The 24,001-nt window shown below is 36.6% G+C and overlaps 1 protein-coding gene across 9 annotated transcripts in view; it reads left to right on the top strand.

Moving 5' to 3' along the window:
• Nucleotides 1–24,001, top strand: part of SHPRH (SNF2 histone linker PHD RING helicase) — an 86,844-nt gene that overhangs the window by 50,841 nt on the left and 12,002 nt on the right. For 7 of the 9 annotated variants that reach the window (XM_014555545.2, XM_032485106.1, XM_014555544.2 and 4 more), the window contains 5 exons: nucleotides 8,698–8,790; nucleotides 9,483–9,569; nucleotides 10,337–10,515; nucleotides 14,551–14,631; nucleotides 15,913–17,921. In XM_014555545.2, coding sequence (XP_014411031.2) covers nucleotides 8,698–8,790; nucleotides 9,483–9,569; nucleotides 10,337–10,515; nucleotides 14,551–14,631; nucleotides 15,913–16,009 — 537 coding nt within the window. In that variant the 3' untranslated portion in view covers nucleotides 16,010–17,921. Of the gene's footprint in view, nucleotides 1–8,697; nucleotides 8,791–9,482; nucleotides 9,570–10,336; nucleotides 10,516–14,550; nucleotides 14,632–15,912; nucleotides 17,922–20,319; nucleotides 23,190–24,001 lie in introns of those variants that run through there. The other 2 variants (XR_004322045.1, XM_032485105.1) reach the window with 2 other exon arrangements.

The raw sequence follows: 24,001 nt of genomic DNA, 5'->3' as shown, positions 1-24,001 counted from the left end.
AAAAAAAAAAAAAAAACAAGCAAAAAACCCAGTACATGGAAAGGTACTGAAACAAGAAGGAACTCAAATGGAACTGAGAAGCAGCAGTGTAGAAAGCACAAAGGAGAATGGAATGAAGTGAGTCTGGAAACTGAAGAGGGGCCAGATGTTGAAGGGCCAGCTGAAGATTTGAGAATTTTCTTTTCATATAAAGAAAGATCTTACAAGTTTGGTATTAATAAATCAACTGTACTTCAGTTATAAAATACAGATATGAAGTCTTCCAATCCATGAAAACGTGAGATGTTTTTCCTTTTATTAAAAGAAAGAAAGAAAGAAGGCAGGAAGGAAGAAAGAGAAAGAAAGAAAAAGCTGTTAACATGTTACAAGCAGAGAAGTATCATGATCAATCTTGGATTTTTGAGATTCCTCTTGCTACAGTATGGAAATGAGATTAGCAGAATAGAAAAGACTAGAGTAGAAAAAATTCTGGAGAGACCAGTTTAGGAGGCTACCACAGTAGTGATGATGACTTTTATTAGATTGGTGGTAGTGGAGTTGGAAAGAAGTGAATATGTTCAAGAGATGTTTATAAAGTTGATGAGTAGGAGGAAGAGGGTCGAATGTTGGAGGGGTTGATGAAGAAGGAGGTTTTGTAGGTGACCCCTGGTTTCTGATGTGAAAAATCAGGTGGATAAAGGTACAGTTACTGATATAAGGTTATTTGGAAGAAGGATACATTTAGACTTGAAGTGCTTTAGACATCCAAGTAGAACTGTCCAGCAAAGTGTTAATATGTGGAGCTAAAGATACAAAATTCAGAGTCATTGCCATAGTGATCTTTGAAGCCATGAGAGTACATGAGATTACATAAGGAAAGAAACACAGAATTTAGCTTCAGATCGGGTCCTACAGCACTCCATAGCTTTTTAAACGGAATAAAGGGGGAGAAGCTGAAAAGAGAGACCAAGAACGAGCAACGAGAGGCATAGGCAGTCCCAGAGAGTATCCTGTCAACAGAGGCCACAGGCCGACTCGGCGTCAATCAGGAGGCAGTGATGCTGAAGGTGGCTCAGCTACCAGATGGACTGATTTGGCTAACGAAGGCCATTGATGATTTCAGAAGGAGCCCTTTCAACAGAAATGTAAAGGGAAAAGGCAGATTGGGAGGGAATTAGGAGGGAACAGGAAGTGAGTAAGTGGAGAGAGAAATGCCCAACTACTCTGTAAATTTAGCTTTGAAGTAGAAAAGTGAGAGTTGTAACCAGAGGGAGAGATGAAGTGCAGAAAGGCTTCTGTGTTTTTTGGTTTTATTCTATTCAAGATAAAAGATTCTTGAGCATGTTTAATCTCCAGTAAAGAAGAATGGTTTGAAGAAATAGGAGAGAGAAGGGATAATCAGTAATACAGTTTCTTAAAAAGACAGAGAGTGTTGATATACAGAGAGAAAGTAGAGATCTCACTGAAATCAAATAACTAACAGGTTATATTGAGCTTTGGAGCAACCAAGCTGTAAGGGTAGATGTCCTTATCAGAGAACAGATCTTCATTAGTCATTTTCAGAGAGGACAGGTATTAGGTACTCCCCATGTCACTGTAGAAGTGGGTGACCCCAGTGAGGTGGAGGAGAAGAGATGCTAGAAGTTGAAGCAGCGAGGCCTGCACGTTGAATAGGTGGTCCAGGTGGATGGTGTATAATATCCAGAGTTGGTTATCCTTTAACCTACTCACCACACAAAGAACTGCTTTCCTTCTCAGTCCCCTTCTTCCCCTTTCTTCCTACTCCTGTAGTTCTTTCTCCCTTTCCTTCCCATAAAAATAGTCTTTCTTATCAGCCCTTTCTTTTTTCCCTTCCATCTTTTCTTCTGGCCTCGGGCATCCCAAGGGCCACAGATGGCATTCTTGGCCTAAGAAGGGCTGCTGACCCTCAGCCAGAAGCGTTTGTCACAGTACAAGGAATGAGCATAAGAAAGAACTGCTGTGTCAGGCTGCATGCAGTAAGGTTTAGGAAGTGATTGCTGTAGCTCCCAGTAAACAGCACAGCCTCTATGAAACTGAGTCACTGAGCCCATCAAACCCAAACACCTGTTCATTTTATGGCAGCTTTCCTAGACACCCAGGGGAGAGATCGGGACAGTTATGTTTGCTGTCCTGTTAGGACAGGGATATCAGTGTACAGATACTGTTTATTATGCTCTGACTCTTCCTGTCTTTCATAAGTATTGATGAACACATGAATTAATTGAAGGATCATGTAAAAAAAATGTAAGAATACAGAATTTAGTAAAGTTAATTTCTCTTTTGTCATGGATGCATATATACTTATATTTCCCTTTCATTAAATACATAAGTGAATATTGTACTTACTATGCAAGCAAGTTTTATCACTTTTCCACGTTCTCACATTGCTTCTTGCTTGCATTTACTTTTGTTTCTTTCACCATTTCTCTTTGCCACTCTGCCTTCTGCTACCTGTCCCCCTTTCTAACTGTCACATTTCTGCCACCTTCTCCTTGAAACATCTGCTTATTATTTTCTCAGACTTTCACTGCACTTTCTGACCATCTGAAACTATCCCACTAAATGGTCACATCACCTGTCTTAGAGTTGAGGAATAAAAAGATGGCTCCATATGAAAAATGAAGACATTATTTTGAAATTTTATAAATATTAGTTCATACTATTCCAAAATTTCAGGGTTCTTTTTTTATTGTTGATTATCAAATCCCTGATCGTTACTAAACACTCCTGTGAATTAATTTTTTATTTCATTAATGTTTTTATCTAAAGTGTGTGTTTTACACTTTTTTTTTCTGCTGTTATTTCACAATGTCAGGAATCCTACATTGTGACTGACCACAGAAGTAAAATGAATAAAATTTGTTCATTAGTGGATGCATTTAGGTTAAAAACTGTATCTATCTTGACTGCAGTGTGACAGTATTCCTAAATGACCCTTGGAACCTACTGGGCATTTCACAGAGTAAACAAAATTCCCCCTGCAAGTTCTGACAACTGCCAGGCATTTTAGCTGGTGAAGCAGGCCTCCTGGCAGAACATACGCCTCACGTGGCATGTTCCCTGTGTCCTAAGTTTGGCTAGATTTCATACAAAGCAGTTTTGTCATTAGAAACCCTGCCCCTGTAATGGACAAAGTGTTTATGTCACAAGAAGTTTCTATCCAAGAGAAAACTCACTACATGGATATAGTAGCCACAGCAGAACAGCACCCTCCCTCCTTATCCCACACACATGCACACAGTGCTTCATCTTCTCAAACTTTTGAGTGTCTGATAATCAACTGGTCTTCTTGTTGAAATAAAGAATTTTTTCAGTCTCCATTCCTATAAATTTGACTCATTAGATCTTGGATTTGGCCCACGAATCTGGATTTATAACAAGCAAACCTGTTGGTAATACTGATGTTTTATACAACTTTTTTGTAGAGAAAAAAAAGAAAAATACAGTATTTCTACATTCAGACTCCCAGAGAAGCCTGGTAATACCACGTGTCAAATTCTGTGTGTAGAATCCTGTTGTTTCCTTTCTTTTCTTTTCTTTGCTTTTTTTTTTTTTTTTTTGAGTTTTTCTTCAGTTGATTCAAAGGTGACATGTGAAGTCTCTCTTGTAATTTCTAAATATAATTAAAAATAAACATCTGAGTGTAATAAAACTGCAAAATTCTGAGTTTCAAGTTGGCATAAAATAGGTAAATTTTTATGTATGTAGTTGTATTTAAATATGCTTATCTAAATATTTTTATATAAGATAATACTTGTACATGACTATTAACTGGTAAATTTAGAATGCAGTTAAGTATTTTTGTTAGAAAATGTCATGAGCAAGTACAATTGCAAAAAACGATTTCTATTCACTAGCCAAATTAGCTCTCGAACTGTTAGTGAGCCTCATGTTGAAGTTAGCAATAGCTTGCAGTAAATTGAACATACAATAAAGACTTCCAAGATATAAACTATAAATTATTTTAATGAAAAATTTTATTTGTGGAGTGTAAACTCCAGTAATTGTGGAAAAGACATTGTTCATGAGTTGGGGACCGTTTCATTCACTGCTGTATCCCTGGTATCTAGAACGATGCCTGGCATGTAACAGGTATCAGTAGATGGATGGATGGACAGATCAACAGCTGATTAGTATTTATATATAACATCCCTAATAAAATGTTTGGATCCAAATAAAACGTTTAACTTCTTTGCAGTTACTAACTTATCTCTTTGAAATAATTATTCAGAGTATTTAAAGAACAGGGTAATATTTCTGTGGCCTGGTACACTTGTGAAATTTCCCACATAGGTTGCCTGGGTGGAGTTTCCATTAAACTTTATTCAAGTAACATGTGAAGAATCCAACTATTGCCCCAGGCATATGCTTCAAAAGTATTCCTACTTTGTGAGATCAATCGTACAAGCTGTGTTAGCTGCACTAAATTGTATCTGTCACTACCAACATGGGTTTTTAGCATGGTGAACAGTGCAGACAGAAATAAAACAATGTTAAGTGATCTTAGTTAGCTAAAACTACTATGGACAGCACATGCACACTGAAAGACTTAGCTTCCTTCAAAAAGAAAAGTCCAGAATAAAAGTAATGAAAGTCAGAAAATACTGGCAGGAAATGACTTCCTCTATACTAAACAATAGGAAACATTCAAGTTATTTGTTAAGTTACAAACCAGCAAGGAAATCTAAAGAAAAATCTGACCTGTCACCAAATTATAATCCCAGTTGCTCGTATAACTGGTTACAGACCATAGTTCTCTCTCTTTTTTTTTTTTTTTTTTTTTCAGAGGGGGAGAGGAGAAGGGAGCTGAAGTTGTATAAATTCTTCTTTTTTTAAAGTGATGTTCTTCAGTTAGATGAATCTTCAAAAATCTCTGATCTCTTTGATTCTTGTAGTATGTTTAAAAGATTGTAAAAAAAAATCAATCCAGGTAATAACTGAAAGATTAAAATATTACCTGTGCTCTGCCTCAGATGTGATTGTCCCATTTCTGACAAAGCTGAAACTCATTACCTACGGCAGGTAGCGCACAGTAGGCATCCATTTGCGCCTAGAGCAGTAAGAGGTCTTGCAGGTACAGCAGCATGCAGCACTAGGGTAATGACATGGTTCAGAAGATCAGCTCACTTGTGACAGACACAGTCCCAGTCGTATCACAGATGTAATAAGTTTAAAAGGTCCCAGAATTACAAGCCTCCCACCCTTTCCCCAAAAACCCTTGTCTATCTGTAAGAAATAAGGGTTAACAAAAAATACAATTTTTTTAGTGGAAGTAATTCTCACAAAAAAAAATAAATAAATTCAGGATATAACAAATGGCACACAGTGGGAAGTAATGTTCTCCTTCATTCTTCCTCGTTTACTTTGCCACTGTGAACAATTTCTATTTTTAGTTATAGAGATCACCTCCGTGACTTTCAGTAATACACATAAATTTTGCTCCTTGAAATACTAGCTTCAGACAGTATCTGCTGACTCCTTACTTTAAAATATGAGGAAATTAGTGCCTCTGTTCCTCCTTCATTCTTTCTTTACCCTTCTACATTCTAATTTTTGTTATAGTATCATCTTTATATTATAATGTTTATACATTCACATTTTGTTATATGATTATAGATGTGACTTCCCTATCTAGAAAAAATCAGTAAATGGTGTGTACAATATTATAATAAAAATACTTTTTATTATAGAACCAAAAAAGAGTGATTGAAATGCAGAAAGGAATGTAATCCTAATCCTCCATCATTTAAACTTTGCTTTTCTAGGAAGAATCTTCACGCATCCCAATATAATAGAAGTTCTCATTTTTTTATCTGGCTTCCTTCATTTCTGTGTCATCCTTATCTGGCCCCATTATCCATGTGATCCTCATTCTACAATTCTTTTTTCACTGTGCTATACTGTTTCAAAAGATTTTAACATGATGTATGTGAATGGCGAATTTCAAAGTTTTTACACTTCTGAAAATGACTTCATTGTGCCTTCAGTTTAGAAGTCATAAGCGACTGGCAACCCCATTAATGTAAGACATCATTTGACATGTTCCGTATATATTGGTGTGTGTGTATTTCATATGTATAGAATATATATTGTATAGATATGTACTAATACATATAATACATTAGAACATTATAAAAATATTAAAGATAATATGTAAGTATATAGTATCTATAACATCACTAAAGATACAGTCTGCCTGTTAACATAAAATAGTCTATTGAATATTGAATATTGAACATGAATATTCTTTCTAATGTTTGATGAAAAACAAGACTGAGTACATTCATCACCTCCATTGTGTTGACTTTTTACTGATGTTCTTCAGGACACAGCAGCCACTCTAGCCCTTAATCTACCCTTGGAGCTGAGCATGACCGTGAGAATCCGTAGATACTGTAAAGACAAAGGAATTGGAGAGGAATGTGGACAGATTAGGGAAACAGAGAAAATAAAGGGCCAAAGGAAGAAGAACTAGATTGGTGAAGAAGGGATATAAGTGGCAACAAGCTCTTGGTTCAGAGTCATGGATTGCCATGCCCCGCTTCAGAGTTCCCAGTTTTCACTTTTATTGTAGAGATCATCAAAGAAAAATACAAAGCAGCAATAACTTTCTAGTCATAGGCATTATTTTTCTTTTATTTGTATAAATCAAGTACAGGTACTCCTTTCTGTGTTACTTTTTAGATCAGTAATCCTTCATTGTCTAGGACTTTTTCTTTTCATTTAACAACAAATAATGAATTATTATTAAAATAGACTCAGGTAGTGAATTTTCAACTTTGTATCTTGTAACTTGAAACAACGTTTCTAGTGATAATTTATAATCATTTAAATCTCTTCAAGTAGTCCAAAATAAGAAATTGCCTTAACACATTGGTCTGACATAAAAAATTATGGATTTATTGCCTTTGTTTTCAAAAATTGTGCATAGCCTGCATGCTCAAACCAAGAGCCACAGATATATATGGGCCACCCTCTTCTTTCTTCATTGTTCTCATTCTCAGTAGCACTTCGTGTCCATCTGGAAGAAAAGAGTATTAAGATCGTCTCACTCCCCGTGTAGCTTTCTGCCAAGCAGAGCTTAGGATTTCTAGATTTCCTTATCATTTTTCTTTCATAGTAAGAAGTAACTGGCCTGGGACTAAATGGTTCAGAATTGTAGCATTTGGAAGAGATCATTGAGGGCTACCACTGAACTGGCCAAACTGTGGTAAAAGGGGATGTTCTGGTCTTTTCCCTCAGAGTTAGCACTCCAGCTTGGGATGTTGCTTATAAAAGATTATTCTGTTTTCTTTCGGATTTTTGTGAGAAGCAGCTTAATTGATGGAAGGGTTCATAGTTTTCCTGGCATTTTACTTGAAAATATCTTTGAAAATGAGTCCTTACAAGGAGCATGGGTTTCCGTCTAAACTCCTAAATGACCATTTTATGCTAATTTCCTGTTTTCTCTTATTTAAGATCATTTTTAGACTGAAATAGGTCCCTTATATTTTCTAACGTTTCAAATATAATTGGAAGTCTGAATGTCCAGAGAAATAAGTGTAGACTCAGGATTTTAGTATGAGAATTTTCAAACTTCTCCCATAATTCTATGTTGTTAACTTAAAATTAGTGTAGCTTTCTTGTTTGTTTATATTTTTACCTTTGAGTATCTTTTCGTGTAAAAATATAGTGAGGGGAGGTGGTGATTTGAGGGGGACGTGGTGATTTGAGGAGAAGAGTAATGTGGGAATATTGTCACTTCTTTTTAGTTAGATCTGCCCCCCCTTGTGGGATAACCTGTGTCATTGTAGTGCTCGTATTTAATGTCTCGGAAAGACAGTAAGTTTCTGAGTAGCTACTATTTGCCAGATATTGTTTTGTATGCATTTTCTCATTTAACCATCACAACAACCTTTGGAAGTAGATATAATTATCACCCCTACTTGACAGATGAGGAAACTAAGGCTTAGAAAAGTTAGACTGTATAACTAAGGAGACGCAGAACTGGCAGAATTTAGATTAATCTCACTCAAAATCCCATCCCCTTAATTTCTATGTCATACCATCTCTCAGAGCTTTCCAGGAGGGAAATGTTCTCAGTGAAGGCTACAAAAACACTTGCTTTATTTCTTCATTTTTTTCTCATTTTCATGTTCTTATGATGGAAATGATTATGGAAAATGCAAAAAGCATTCTTTAAGTGTTTACCTCAGTTTGTATAAATCTGCTTCAGTCTAAGTGGACGTCATTTGTACCCCCATCGTTGGTCCTTTATAATGCCACTGTAAGAAAGGATTCTTTGTGGGTTAGACCCTTTACTGTTTGCTTACATTGGACTTTTGATTCACTGTGTTCTGAATATTTTCAGTGCCATAATATCTGAAGTGAGTGCTTTTTAATATAAATTCTGCTTTTCTAAAGTAACAAAATTTTATAAGTACAAAACCTAGCCACTTAATTAAAAAATCTTACCCTCAGGTCATATCACTATAGTACTTTCTGGTGAGCTTTTAAATTTGATTCTCTCAGAGTGTAAATCTATAACTTCTACAATTTGAGGCAAAAGAAAATTTTTGGCAAATACAATATGAAAAAGGATAAATACATATGCACCTATCATATAGTTTTGATAAAAGTGTTTTATGTTGTTTTCCAGTCCATTGTTAACTAGATTTTGTTTGATAATAATGTGTTATCTTCTTTGTGTTCACACAGGGTAGCCATTCTACAAAAGTAGAAGCTGTGGTCAGAACTCTGATGAGAATCCAGCTTAGAGATCCCGGGGCTAAAGCGCTTGTTTTCTCAACGGTACAGTCAACATTTTCATCCTCAGTGTTAACTCAGGCTGACTTTCTGTTTCTAATCAGTTTACATTTGAGAACTAATTGTTAGTGTTTGCCATAATATTGTTGAGAATTAGAATTACTGACAGAAAAAAAATCTAACACAGAAAAATATATGTCCATAGGGCAGAAATATTTTTAGAGAAATTTGATGATGCTTCACAAGGTAATTCCTATAGCTACATTTCATGGTTTTTTATTAATTTTATTTAGGGATTTTCTTATTAATATTTTTAAATTGAAATCTGTAGTCTTAAAAGTCATTTCACAGATGAACTTGGTAAAGAAAAAGAAAATTAAAATAATCTATTGAATAAAAGATAATTGAGTAAAACTTCTAGTTTTCACTTTTCAAAGATAAGTAATACCACATCTTTTAAGCACTCCATAATTTATTTTCTATTATTTATGTTTATCTTAATTCAGTTCTTAAAGATGCTTATTTTTCTTTTTTACCGTGTCTTTAACCAGTGCTTGATTTAAAAAAATCTTTCAGGCTAGAACAAGGTAATATTAATGGTATTTCACTTAAAGATTTTGTTTTTGTTTACTTAATTCTGAGGTATAAAGGTTATTTTGGTTTAGTCCCTTTTCTGATCTGTTTTATATGAAAGCTGTGTGTAAATGTTTGTTTTCTAATTTTTTGTATGTTCTTAGTGGCAAGATGTATTAGATATTATTTCAAAAGCTCTCACTGACAACAACATGGAATTTGCACAGATCAGTCGTGTTAAGACATTTCAGGTATGTCAAGAAGATTTCATTCATGTTTTTTTGAGTGGATTCAGTTGCAAATTGAAATTGCTCTTAATTAGCCTTATTGCATTTATTGTCATGTCATATAAACCACGTAAACAGGGTTTGAGTTCTTGATTAATTATAAAATTAACATTTAAAGGCAAAATAAAGAAACTGCATTTATTTTTCATCTACTCAGTTGTACTCATAGCAAACCATATTTAAAGATCTTCTGACTTAAGGTCCTTTTCTTTAGTATAGGAAAAGATGGCCTAAGATATACCTTTTGAATGGACAGGAGCCTCATGCACCTGGGATTAAATTCTAAAGACACTGCTTTAGGCAAAACTGCATATGGTCAAATTGTGCTTACCTCACATTTGGCACAGTGACAGGTCACAGCTTAGAGACAAACACCAAAAAAAGACCAAGGGAAAACTTAGCAGCTTCATGTCTCTTATCTCATACTCACTCTAACACATTCTTTCTCCTCTACCTCTAAGCTCATATAGTTTAATTTGCATACATCACATACATGTATCTTGTGATTCCACTATATATTATAAAGAACAAGAGAGATTGTGTGACACTTTTTTCATTAAGTCAAGCAACAAATTTACACTTTCTAAAATTGGTAATTTTACATTTCATTATCTTAATTACTACGTTTCATAATGACCTGGATACCATTAGGTATTTTAACATGAGCTAAAATATACTGCTCTTATTTTTAACTATCTAAGCTAAAATTTAAATGTACCTTTCTTTTTTAGGAGAACCTTTCAGCATTTAAATATGATCCCCAAATCAATATTTTGCTGCTGCCCCTGCACACAGGTTCTAATGGATTAACTATCATCGAAGCAACTCATGTTCTCTTGGTGGAGCCCATATTGAACCCTGCCCATGAGCTTCAGGCCATAGGAAGGGTACACCGGATTGGACAGACAAAGTAAGAATGAAAATTATCATCTGTAACGTTTGGTCAAGTTTCTAGGATACATTTAAACTCGTCATTTATGTTCATCATAACCTATTTGTTTTAGTTGCACCCTTATTAAATTTTCAACTGTTACTATATGACCAGAAGACATTTTGAGATTTCCAACCCTCCCTCCTCCAAGCAGCAAACCCCCAAATTCTCCCAGATTTTTATCTTTCCTCCTTCAAAAACTACCCTGATCACTTCATCAAAACAGTTTTTTAAAATATGTAGTACAACTAATAAGTTGAAGGGATCTGTCATAACTTTGAGAAGAATTCACTTTTGACTGGCTGAACCTTTATTGAAAGAAGGCATATCTCATGCATGGCTGAAAGCAAATAACTCCTTTTTAAATTCTTTCCCTTTGGAAAAAACAGCCTTCCAGATCCACTCTGAGAGATAATTAGTTTAATTTAAGGCCCAAAATAACCTAATAGTAAATATTATGTAATATGTACTACTTTTACTCAAATATCAGAATGGACAGTTATCCTTTATAAGCCCTCTTAGATATATTACTTACTGGATGTTATATGCGATGAATGGGTTTTTTTTCAATGCATCCATATTAAGCACTCATTAAATAAATATTGATTGAATGCCTACCATATGTCAGGCATTATGCTAGATACTGAAGATTCAAATTGAATATGACAGTCCGTTTCCCCAGGGAGATGACTGTGGTACAGAAAACTGATGATTTAATATATTATAGTAGACTGTGCAAAAATATAATACAAGTACAGAGATAACAAAAGAAGGGAGTGATCTCTTGTGCCCTAGAGAGTCGGGAAAGGCTTTATTAGGTTGAATCTTGAAGGAATAATTATTTCAAAGTTGGGCTAGAAAGGGTGCTCATGCAGCCAAAGAGGAGTTGCCTGTGCACAAACACAGGAGATAAACATAATAAGTAAGATACGTGCTGTGATAGGAGCTGGAAACGTGGAGTAGGATAAGAAGGATCAAGAGTGCAAGTGGCTGGGCAGGAAGGCGTGGAAGTTCTTATGGAGAAGGTAACAGCTGAACAGAGAAATGAGATAGAGGAAAAAGTGCAGATATCTTAGGGGAAAATGCTCAAGTAGACATCTAGGACCCTCCCTAGATCAGGAGTACGCCTGGCATGTGTGATGAAGAGCAAGGAGCCAGAGTTGCTGCAGAAGAGAGAGCAAGGAAGACATCAGTAGGAGGTGGAGTCAGAGAGCTGGGGGGTGGGCGGGAGCAGGGGGTGTTGTATAGGACCCAGGAGCCACCATGGAGACCTGGCTTTCACTACATACAAGAGAGGGGGCCACTGGAAATCTTTGAGCAAAGGAGTGACACGATCTAACTTGTAAGTGTTGAAAGACTCATCCTGAGTGCTGTGTCCCAGCCTTGAGGGGAAGATGAGCAAGTGAGGGTGGAAGCAGGAGGACTGGTTAGGAGGCTGTTGCAGTAATCCTGGTGAGAGCTGAAGGTGACAGACGTGTTAGCAGCAGTGGAAATGGTGAGAAGTGACCGGGCTCTGGCATATTTTGAAGGTAGAACCAATAGTATTTGTGACAGATTGGATATGGGATGTGAGAGTCAAGGTTGACACCATGCTTTTTGGCCTGGACAACTAGAAGGGTGAAAAGCTTCCAGCTGAACTGGGGAAGACTACCAGGTAGGACAGAAGGATAGAAGTTTACTTTAGATACAAGTTTGAGATGTGATTAGACATCCAGAGATTTCAGTTCACTAAATGGTTATGTAAGTCCAGAGTTCAAGAGAGAAATGCATTTGGAAGTCACCAGCATATAATGGTATTTTTAAGTCATAAAACTGAATGAGATTCCTATGGAGTGAGTGGAGGTAGAGGGGAGGACCAGAGATTGAACTCCAGAGCACACCAAAGTTAAAGGCTGCGGGAAAAGAGGAGAAACTAGCAAAGGCAACCGATAATGATCGATCGAACAGGGAGTCAGGAAGAAAACTAGAAGAGAGAGTTGTCCTGGGAGCCAAGTAAAGAACGTAACTTAAGGAGGAAGATATGCTCACCTGAGTCATGTACTGTCAAAATGTCCAGTAAGGTAAGGTTTGAGAGTCAATCATTAGACTTAGCAGCATGCAGATCAAAGCCAGTTTTGGTGGAATGGTGGAGGCAGTGGCCTGATTTGAGTGTAAGAGAGAATAGGATTTTATTTATTTGTGGTTACCGAACACTTACATGTTTGTTAAGTAACTTGTCCAAGGTCACATAGCGAGTGAAAGTGGTGGCAGGTTTCTACAGCCGTTCCTCCTCCACAGCCCTTCTAACCACAGTGCGCTGCTGCCTCTCTGGCTGGTAGGACTAGTGTTTCTAGGAGTTTTGCTGCAAAAAGCAGAGAAAAGGAAACAAGAAAGAACAAGAGAGGTTTTGTTTTTCCCCCTTCCATATGAGAGAACTCCCAAGAGTATGATTCATTAGAGACAAAAACTAGTAGAGCAAGAGATGGGGGAGAGTGCTGGGTGCTGGGACAGGGCCCTCCAGTAGGTGACGGTCAGATAGTCATGCGTACAGATTGGTTTTAGGGAGGAGAAGGGATATTTCATCTGTAGTAACAGGCGGGAAGCCACAGTATATCCCTTCCATCACAGGGGAAGAAGTCTCCTTTTCCGTTCAAAAACTAGCCATTCTACTTGCCCTGGGTCCTGTCCCTTCCCATATGCTCAAGTACGTTCCTTTGGCAGTACATTACCACATAAATGTTATCACATGTCTTCATGTTATCTATCTTTTTAAAAAAATCACTCCCCTACATTCTGCCTCCACTTCTACTTCCTTACCTCCCGTTCTCTCTCTGCCTTTCCCTTTGGGTTTTGTCCTCACCAAGCCACTGAAATGAGCCTCATAATGTTATTAATGACCTACTTCTTGCCCATGGTCCCTCAGCGTTCTTTTTCCTCTCTCTGCACTCCCTAGGTGAGCGCATCCAGTCCCAGAGCTTTAAGTAGCATTTATATGTGGATGACTCAAATGTGCAGCCCCAGGCCAGACGTGCCCTTTAGCCCCTGTCACAGATTCTCCCACCCACTTCTGTCTCTACACGTGTGTCAGCAGACTCCACACCTTCCCTTGGATGCCTATCTAATAGCAAACTCAAGATTAACATGGATGAAAAAAAACTATTCCTACTGCACTCCCACCTACCCCAAGCCTTCCCCATCTTATAATGTGGCACTATTATCCATTTCTCAGACCAGAAACCTAGGACTCTTCCATTTTTCCCTCTTCATACCTCACTTCCAAACCATCATTTAAGTCTTGCCAGCTCTACCTCCAAAAATATTCCAAATCTGCTGACTACTGACTGTCACCACTGACATAATCAAAGTACAATCAACCCTCTTACCTGGACTACTACAGAACTTTCCCTGGCTTCTCTGCCTCTACTTTCTGCCTAACAGTCCATCCCCCACACAGCAGCCAAAAGGACTTCTGAAGTATAATCGAGTATAGTTCACATCATGCATAAAATACACTGATGGCAAGAATCCAAATTCTCACCATGTCCGACAAGGCCCTGCATGATCTGGCCTCTTTCCCCCTCATTTACAGGATGTTTCTGCCTCGCTAGTCTTCCTTCTGCCCCTCAAACATTTTAAGCTTCTGCCAAGCACGTTCTCTTCCCCAGGACCTGGTATTTATTTACTGCTTCTTCTGTTCAGATGCTCCTCTCCCTCCTCTCTTGCTTAATGGCTTCATTCCCATCAGTCAGTCATGTTTCATCTCATATGTCAGTCTTTTCATTGTATTGTCTATACCTGAAAATATCTTATTTTCTGTGTGTTTATTGTGTATCTCCCCTCAATAGTATTAGTTCATTGAGATTATAAATAGTTGGTTTTATTGACTGTTGGCCAACCCTCCCACCACCAGCAACTGGGTTAGTACCTGCCACAAAAGATACCAACTGACTGACAAATACAGCACATAATATATGGTTTGTCTGTTCTAATTTGTTTTAAGAGGTTTTTAAACTTACAATTTTACGTACCTTCTAGACCCACTATTGTACACAGATTCTTAATTAAAGCGACAATAGAAGAAAGAATGCAAGCAATGCTGAAGACTGCTGAGAGGAGGTAGGTAGCAATTCCCTTCAAGTCGATGAGGGAACCTTTCCTGTTACATAAATGTTGTGTCAGCATGTGGGACTTCTTCACTTAGATGACCACTTAGTCAACCAAAAGATGTAAGTGCAAGTACTTTTTAAAAGCAAGGTACGACGTTCTACCTATTCAAAATGTCCCAGTTAATGCTCAGGACATTCTATTTTTGACCTAATTTATTAATAGGGATTGTAATGTATAAAAATAAAGTATCCTATTATTAAAGAAACTTCATTTCAGAGCTATTATACTTTAAATCACCCATGTGTATTTTGGGGGAGAAAACGCTATCTTACATTCCTTTGCCACACGGGCTTACTTTTTAAATGAAATCTGTCTTCATGCCCAACCTGAAAGCTTTAGTCTGGTATCTGTAAGACGAAACTTACGGTGCTGCTAAATTTATTCATGACACTTGTTAGTCACACGAAGGTAGGAAGGCCTGGATTAAAACCAGGCTGGTAATTGTGATATTAATTTCAGAAGTGGAACAGCCCTAATTTTAAGAATTTAAGTTTGGAATCATAAACCTTCCTAATATTTATCCTATAATTTATTTTCTTTAAAGTCATTTTGAAACAAACGAATGCCTTACTGAATCCTTGTGAGATAGGTATGAATGGAAGATATACTCAGAAGAGATGATTTTCTTAGATGGGATTGTTTCTACAAAGGTACTTTGCATAACAAAGAAGCCGTTTGAAATCAGAAATTCTCTTTTACTGGTGGAAAGAAAGAGGCTACCACTAGAGTCTTGCCTCAAACATAAAGTCTTTTTATTGGTGGTGTTTCCATACGTAACAGAATTTAGTGATTGTATTTAAGCTGCCTCAATAAAATGGTAGTTAAAAGAGTTAAATTTTTCTTGAAACAAATTAATTTTGGATGGTAAGAAGGTAAATTGTAAGGTGAAGGCCTTAATAGTAGTTGGCAGGGGTTTTGTTTCTTTGTTTTATTCTTTGTGCATAAAGAAACATTTTATAGCAAAGCTTGAAAACAATGTGCAGAAGTCTTCACTGATTTTAACACGTTGTAATAGTGATCCCATTGCCTACTTTCTTCTGGGAGGTTCTTACAGCTCAATTACAAAAACTTAGGAACAAGTATGTTCTTGTATTACTATAAGAACATAATGTTCTTATTATATTATTATGTCTTATATTATTATAAGACAAGAACAGTATATAAAGACAAATATAATAATTCATTCCTTGGGGTTTCTTTCTGATTCTGCTCACTTGGAAAATCCCGCAGTCACACGAACTCATCAGTGAAGCATTCAGAGGCCTCTGTCTTGACCGTGGCGGATCTGGCTGACCTATTTACCAAAGAAACTGAAGACCTTGAATGAAGTACACTTGATTCAATCCACAGACTTTATTGTATTTTAAAACTTTCATAGTTCATAGAATAAAGTTTAAGTAAAACAATCCAGTAGATGTCAGTAAACACTGTTTTCATTTGAATGAATTTATTTCCTTTTTAGTTGCACAGTGTCCTAGTAAGTACTGAGTCCTTTTCAGTATTCTGTTTCCAGAAGATCTATAAAGATTTTTAATTTTACACTTCTAATAAAATATTTATTTTTGTTCCAAAGAGTAGCTCTAGCTGAGGGAATTGAGAGGAAATGTGTACTTTTCTTTTGATAAGATTAGTCTTTGAAAGAGTTGGAATAAGAGAGTAAGTAAACTAGTCTAGTTTTCTATGACCCAGGATATTCAACCAACTTAGATCTCATTTTTGGAAGAGCTTTCAGTGTGTTTAGCACGTGATTCACCAATATCTTGTTAGTAATATTTTTAAAAGATAGTGAATTACATTAACATCTAGTTCTTTGAGTAGGTATAGACTGTAACTCCATAAATCATAACTTTACAGTAATGCAACTCCTAACAGTAGTTAATATTAGGCAATTATTTCCTTTCTCTGTATCTTGCTACTAAAAATTAAAACATTGAGCACTTTAAGTATTTCTATTATGCGTTAAGTATTGTCAGTCTAAGCCGTTAACTTTAGCTTTTTTAAAAGTGTATTAATGTTTACTTACCTTAAAATTATCTAAATTGCTTTCTCTATTTTTATGTTTTCTTGTGGTTAAGTTTTTACGTGTTTTGAGATCGATGTATCTGCAAATATTGCAATTTTATAATTTTAGTTCTCATTATAACATGGAAATATGGCAGGGTTTTTTTTTTTATCATTATTATACTGATGTCTTTGGTTCTTTTCCTTTCCCGTGTTCTTGTGTAACTAGACTTTTAACCACTAATATCTGATTTATGATAGTGCTTGTTACTTCATTCCACTAATACTTCCCTCAAGGACTAGTGTTTGATCTTTGGAACAAGAGAATGTCATATTCACATAAGCAAATAACTGCAAGTCATAATAACCTAGTGTTTCTTCTTCTGTGAAGAATTAATGAACTTTGAAATTGCTAAATAAGGAGTAGTTTGTTGTATCCTAGCCATTCGATGTAATACAAATGTTTTTGATTTGTTTTGTTTTCTTTGAGCCTTCAGAGTTTTAAATGACCCTCAGGATTCATTAGCTCCTACTTAGTTACGCAGAAAACCGTAATAGAAATATCCCCTGGATCACATTTATCCAAGAGGCTTTGGTGCTTAGTTAAGGTGCATTTTCTTATTCTGGTTTATAGGGTGACATAATTCAGCTGAAGAAAACACACACACATTTTTGGTGCTTATTCTTCAGTTGAAAGAAGATATGCATTGATTATTTTATATGAAATGAAACAGAACTATTATTTTTGTAGCTCTTTACATATTATAAAGAGCTTTCCTATACATTTACATGCTTAATTTTCCCAACAGTCCTGTGAAGTTGATATAATTAACATCATTCCTGTATTAAAGGTAGAGAACTGAGATTCAGAAATACTGAAAAATGTGCCTATGGCACATCCAAGTAAACAGTGGAGCCCAGGTCCCCTGGCTCCAAATCTCATGTTCTTTCTCTAAATTGTATACCTTGCTGAGATTCAGAAGGCCCATGGTTGCAGTTTAATAATGAACATATTTCAGTATTTCTTTTTGTTTGTTTCCTAATATTCCTTTTTGAGGTAAAGTTTTAGGGAAACACTTTGATATGCTTCAATTTTGTAAACAAAAAAAAAGAAGAAGAGAAAAGAAAAGAAATCCAAATATATCTATAAATATATCTATCTGTATTAGAGAAAAACTGCTGTTATTTATTTCTGTAAAATATTATCAATTAAATAAATATTTTAGTGGAAATTAAAATTTGGGGATTTATGTAATTTCTGATCCATAGAACATACTGTGTGGGTTTTGTTTTTTGTTTGTTTTAGTCTCTCAACAAAAGATGTCAAAATTGTTTATACTACAGAATCCCACATTATATAGATATTTATTATTTCTTCAAAACAGTTGTGATAGTTCTCTCAAATAATTGTTCAAAACAAATTCAAATCTAGTCCCTACATCTTGGCTGCAAATGAAGGACTTTTTTGTGTCCTTCTTCCATCACTTTATATTCTCTGAAATATCATTGTACTTATTAATAGTTGTTCTTAAATGGATTCTTTACTAATGCACCAGTGATAAAAACTTGAGGTAATTCAAGAGCTGAATGTGTTTGGATCAGGGGGTACATCTCTGTTAAATGAATCCACTGAGCGTGCTAGGACTGAAGACATATATATACAATGTGAACTACATACTCATAATTCCTTAGTGTTTTGCTTCAAACTCAGGTAGCTTTACTGTGTTTATTGCAGCCCAAACTTTTCTCTTTGTATGAGATCTCACAGAATGGCCTGTGGTTTAGGGATCCAATTTTAGGGATTGGTCCCTTCATAACATATTAATAACAACAAGCTAAAAACTCTTTACATGATAAGTCAACATTTCACCACAAAAACTTTACAAATAATTACCAAACTTAACTTGAATTTACCAATGCAAGACTAATCATCAACACAGGCTACCCTGTTAAGTGGACGAAAGAATGGTATCTTTTAAAACTTCGGCTCTCAATTACCAGTTCTCCCAAGACTTAGTGTGCTTCAGTTCTTTATGTTTATTAACCTACAGGATAATCTTTGAGAAATGCAAAAATCACCTATGCTAAAAGACCTCAGGTTAGTTGAAACAAATAAAAGGTATCTTTCAGTTTTTCTGGAATTTAAAAAAAATCTCACAATAATATGCCATTTCATAATTTCTAACTGGCATACCAATATAAAGAATTGTCATTAAAACGGAACAGTACAAACAATGCGTTTTAAACCTGTCTACTCTGATAAAGGAAATCTAATCTTCAGTAACGTTTCTTCAAAGTGGGATCAATCAACCATGTATTTTATAAAATTTACAAGAATTTCCATGCACCTCTTTTACACTGTGAACCTCACATGAATGCTATTACATATAAGGGTTGAATATGAACCATTCGCAAGCTTTCCTTTAGAGGAAGGCCATGTGAGTAATTGATAACCTCAAAGGAAGTTCAGGTCTCACAGTAGATATGTGGTGTTGCCTTTGAGTTATAAAACAGACAGTATCACATACAGAAGATAGCAGGAGTACTTGGCTGGGGCCAATGTTGGCATCTCCAGCTTTCCCTTACCTTCAGTCAACCCTTCAGAGATGTGAATACCTTGTCTTTTAAGGTCCCATACTGTCCCTTTGACCCTATTCCATTATTTAATGTCAGTTACTCAAGACTGATTTTATTCATTAAAACTGACTTTGTTATACTGAAACCAAAGCTTATGCTTTTTCATTGCAAAATAGAAATAAAATTTAACCTCCATTATCTGTGTAATGATCCTTTGTACAGGTGACTGTTGTTATTAAATTACTCAGTAACTTTTTTTTTCTGCCTTTCAAATATTCCATCCCTTCGGAGCTTCCTCTCCAAACCCCTTTTGGTATCTTTGTCTTCTAGTAAACCTGCTGTTATGTTCTACCCCCTTGATAGGGCCTATTCAAAGAACAATTTTGAGCAAGGACATGTTTTCAATACGCGGGACATTTTCAGATCTGTGACTTGTATTCTTCACAGTTCTGATTACTGACCAACCCCTCCAGTGCCTTATGGAGCAAACTGTTATGCCCAGATTTCCTTAGAAACCACTTCCTCCTCACTTTACTAATAATTTATTTGGGGTATAGTTACTGGGATTACCTGTGCTTATTTTCTTTCAGAACCATTCAATGTATATTTGCCACGTCCCTAATTCTGTGCTCAGAACTATAAAGGCACCTTACGCCCCTTTGTTTCCCAGCTTCCCACTCATTGAGTGCTCCATCCAGTTATTTTTTCCAGACTCTTTGTAAAAATTTCCATTGACTAAGATGAAAGCATTGCTGCTTGTTGGCTATACTGAATATATTTTCCTTTGGCTGTCACAGAATGTTGTCTTCTTGGACAAGTGCAAACCTGTGTCCTAAAAGAGAATGTACTATAGTTCCTGATCTTGCTTTATTGTATGAGAATGTTTATAAATGATTAGCTATTAAACCGTTTAAAGCATCATGGTGGAATATTGCTTAATTAAAACTTCCTCAGTGCTTTTTGCTTTTTAAATCCCTGGTGATAATCAGACTGCCCCTAATATTCGGCAGGTGACCATTTCTACCCTGCACTCACATTCAGTTTCCCATGTATGTCTAGGTACTGGAAAAGTTTACCCACCATCACATAAAGGGGTACTTACCAGACCCCCACCCAAGCGTTCCTAACCTGGAGTCAGTGGGCTCCTGAGAGGAAGAGGTTCCTCAGATGAGCGTCAGCGGGTAAGCCCCCCAAACTGTGGACAGTCTGCAGCCCCTGGAGAGAGTTCTGTAGCAGCACAAACTGGCAAAAACATGACCCATATAAACAGCAGCTCTTTATAGAGTCCTCTGTAATTTTGATGCACATGAAGGTCCTGAGACCAAAAAGTTTGAGAACAACTACAAGTAGCCTATTTTTAAATTATCTTCAGTGTCCTCATCAAGAACAAAGCAGAAAATGAATGGACAAAAGTTTTCCAGCCGAGCTGGTAGTGGTCATGGGCAAAGGCTTATGGTAGAAAAGTCCACCCACACAGTGGCAGCAGTGTAAGCTGCTGTAAGTTTGGTAGACTGTAGAGCAAAGAGTTCCATTATAATTTTGCATCTTACACTTTGTTTAAAAAAAAAAAAAAGGTTGAGGTGGCATATAGCAGCTGACTTTAAACCAAAAGCTGTCTCCTTAAGAATGGAAAGTAAACTGATACTCTGACTGGTCTGTGACCACAGAGATAATTGTCACCTGTGATGGTCAGTTTTCTGAGTCATTTTGGCTAGGCTGTAGTCCCAGTTATTCAATCAAGCACTATGTGTTGCTGTGAAAGTGTTTTGTAGATATGATTAAAGTATATAATCAGCCAACTTTAAGGGAGATTATTCTAGGTGACCTGAGTGGGTTTGATTCAATCAGTTAAAAAGCCTTTGAAGTGGAAGCAAAACTTCCCAGAAGAATGTCCATCTGTGGGCAGCAGCTTCCACTCCTACCTGTGTTCCAGCCTGTCCTTCCTAATGGCCTGCCTGCCGTACGGATCTGGGACTTCCCTAACCAGCCTCCACGATCATGTAAGCCAATGAATGCCTTGCAGTAAATCCTAAGTATCTCCTACTAGTTTTGTTTCTCTGGTCAAACCCTGACTCATAAACCACCCTTGGAAGAGCAAATGGGTGATTTAATTTATGCTACCACTTTTAAATAGCACTGTAATGTTTCTAAGAAAACATACCCAAAATTGTTTAGCCATGACCTAAACAAGTTAAAAATAAAGGTTGCGCCAAAAAAAAAAAAAAAAAAGATAATTTATGAGTATCACTGGCCTGTTAGTGGTGTCCAGTGTGGCATGTACACATTCCAGGAATAGGCAAGGATATCCATTAAGATGTGGAAAGAAGACACTGGAATGTAAACTAAGTGGGGGATTATTTATAAAAGAGAAAGTAAGCTTCCTCTTAATCTAATATGCAGATCAACACTCACACCCTTATATTCCCATCCATTGTGTGACAGTCACATGTCACCTAGGTAAGTGAATATGGGAGCTACTCATACTATCATGCAAGGAAGGTGTGGTGAAGAATTTCACCCTGTATCAAGATGTCAGTGGGGAGAAGCTAGTTTACTGAATGCAGACAAGGAGGGGCCTATAGCAGCCAGTACAATTTTTGATAATCCACGAGGAAGGAATTTTTGAACACAAAGTTCTCAAAGGAGAGAGTGAAATCATTTCAACAGATTTTAAGAAAAGGCTAGGAGTCTTTTTTAAGTACACATGAACTTTAAGATTCTTAAATCCTGTAATTAAGTCACTGTAGTATTTCCCATTTTAGATTTGTTTTTCTTTCTCCCAAAACGTATAGTGTTAAATTCCAAAATCTCTTGAGCCAAGTGAATAAAAAAACACAAAAAAAGGCTGCTATTTCCTTCTCTAAAATGTTAGTAAACATAGAAAATGCAACTATTTCTTTGTTAAAAAATTATCAAGGAATTCAATGAATTCAGTAGGAAAGTCATTGCCTTTGTTCTTATCAGCATCATTTACAATAGACAGAAGTGGAAGCAGCACAGATGTCTAAATGGATAGACAAAATGTAGTATATACTTACAATGGAATATTCTTTGGACATAATAAGAAGTAAAGCATTGATACATGCTACAAAATGATGGATTCTGAAAACACACTAAGTGAAAGAAACCAGTAGTAAAATACTATGTGCTTCTATTTATATGAAATGTCTAGAATCGTCAAATCTATGGAGTCAAAAAGTACATTAGCGGTTGCCCAGGTCTAGAGGGGCCCCGGGGTATGTGGAGTGACAGCCAATGGTGTGAGATTTCTTTATGGGATGATGAAAATGTTTTAAACTTAGATTGCAGTGATAGTTGCACAGTTCTGTGAGTATACTGAGAAACTGAATTGTACACTTTAAATGGCTGGGTTTTGTAAGGTACGTGAATTATTTCTCGATAGAAATATTATAAAACATTTTTTAACACAGCCCAAAGGTTTGGTTTCGGGCTTTTTCTTTTAAGTCGTTTGACATGCAAAAGCCTTGGCAAAGTCTATTGTAGATTAAAATGAAACAGATGGTCTTCAAAATATCAGGCACACATTGTCTAGAATATTGTACTGTGAATCTCACTGATGTCTGGCAGCCACAGTTAAAATGTGTGTGTGTAGCATGTGGAATTGCCAGCTGTAATTGACACTCAGCCAAACAGATAGGCACGGGACTGGAATGACCAAACAATGCGAAGATAAAGCTCTTTGACGTGAAACAAAGGTGACTCTAACCTTTCAAAGACTCCTTAACCCTCATGATAATTCTTATGTAAAGCCATACTCCAGCACGCTTGCTGGTTTCTAATAAAGAATCAAACATTCTTCCAACTCAGCTAATGATGTAAATCATGTAACCTCAAAGTGGTGTGTTCTTCCCATCCTAGAAACACAATATAGTGCCAATCTTCCTTTGACACTCAAATATTGAGTTGAACAATTGAACTGTAAGGCTCAGTGAAAGGAAGGCTGTTGTAATGTGAGCTGTGGAATGAGCTGTGATCAACAGTGAAGTCAGGGATTCTCAACCTCAGCATTATTGACATTTTGGGGCGAGATGCCTTTTGTGGGGACTGTCCTATGCATCCTAAGATGTTTAGCTGTATCCCTGGCCTCACCCCACTAGTTTTTGGTGTTATAGTGAAATACTGCCCTTGGACACTTATAAATGGAAACATTTCAAAGGAACAGAAGTGTAACTTTATCAATTTTGCCATGTAGTAAAAGATTCGCTATCTGCTGACAGAGGGTTTGAAAATAACACCTGATGTCTTTACCGTTATGAACACCAACTCAGCATGTAGAACTCACTTTCATTGTCCTTCTAGCCTGTCCATTAAATCTCCTAAGAAAGAAGGATGTAATCATTTAAGTTATCATACATTGTACTTCAAGGATTTTAAGTGTGAATTTATTGCATTCTGAAACTACGATATGGATGTCATCTGCCCACACTTTTGAATATGTCATAACATTAATATAATATCACTCACTCTGTGATATTAGTTTTCCCCCTAAAAAGGACCATAGATAGACCTGATGCCTCTGCCTTTAAGAAGTTGGGGTTAAATGGTTCCTAATTTTCTTTCTTCTTTCCTTCCTTCCTTCCTTCCTTCCACCCACCCTCCCTCTCTCCCTCTTTCCCTCCCTCTCTCCCTCCCTTCATCCCTCCTTAAATAAGCATCACTGAGACACTAAAGGTAACATCCCCATCCACCCTTTGTAATCATTCTACAGGGAAGCATGGAT

Source organism: Camelus ferus, chromosome 8 (genome assembly GCF_009834535.1).
Source record: "Camelus ferus isolate YT-003-E chromosome 8, BCGSAC_Cfer_1.0, whole genome shotgun sequence".
Lineage (NCBI taxonomy): Eukaryota > Metazoa > Chordata > Mammalia > Artiodactyla > Camelidae > Camelus > Camelus ferus.
Note: the sequence above shows the minus strand (reverse complement) of the source record. Positions and strands in the feature narration are given on the sequence as shown.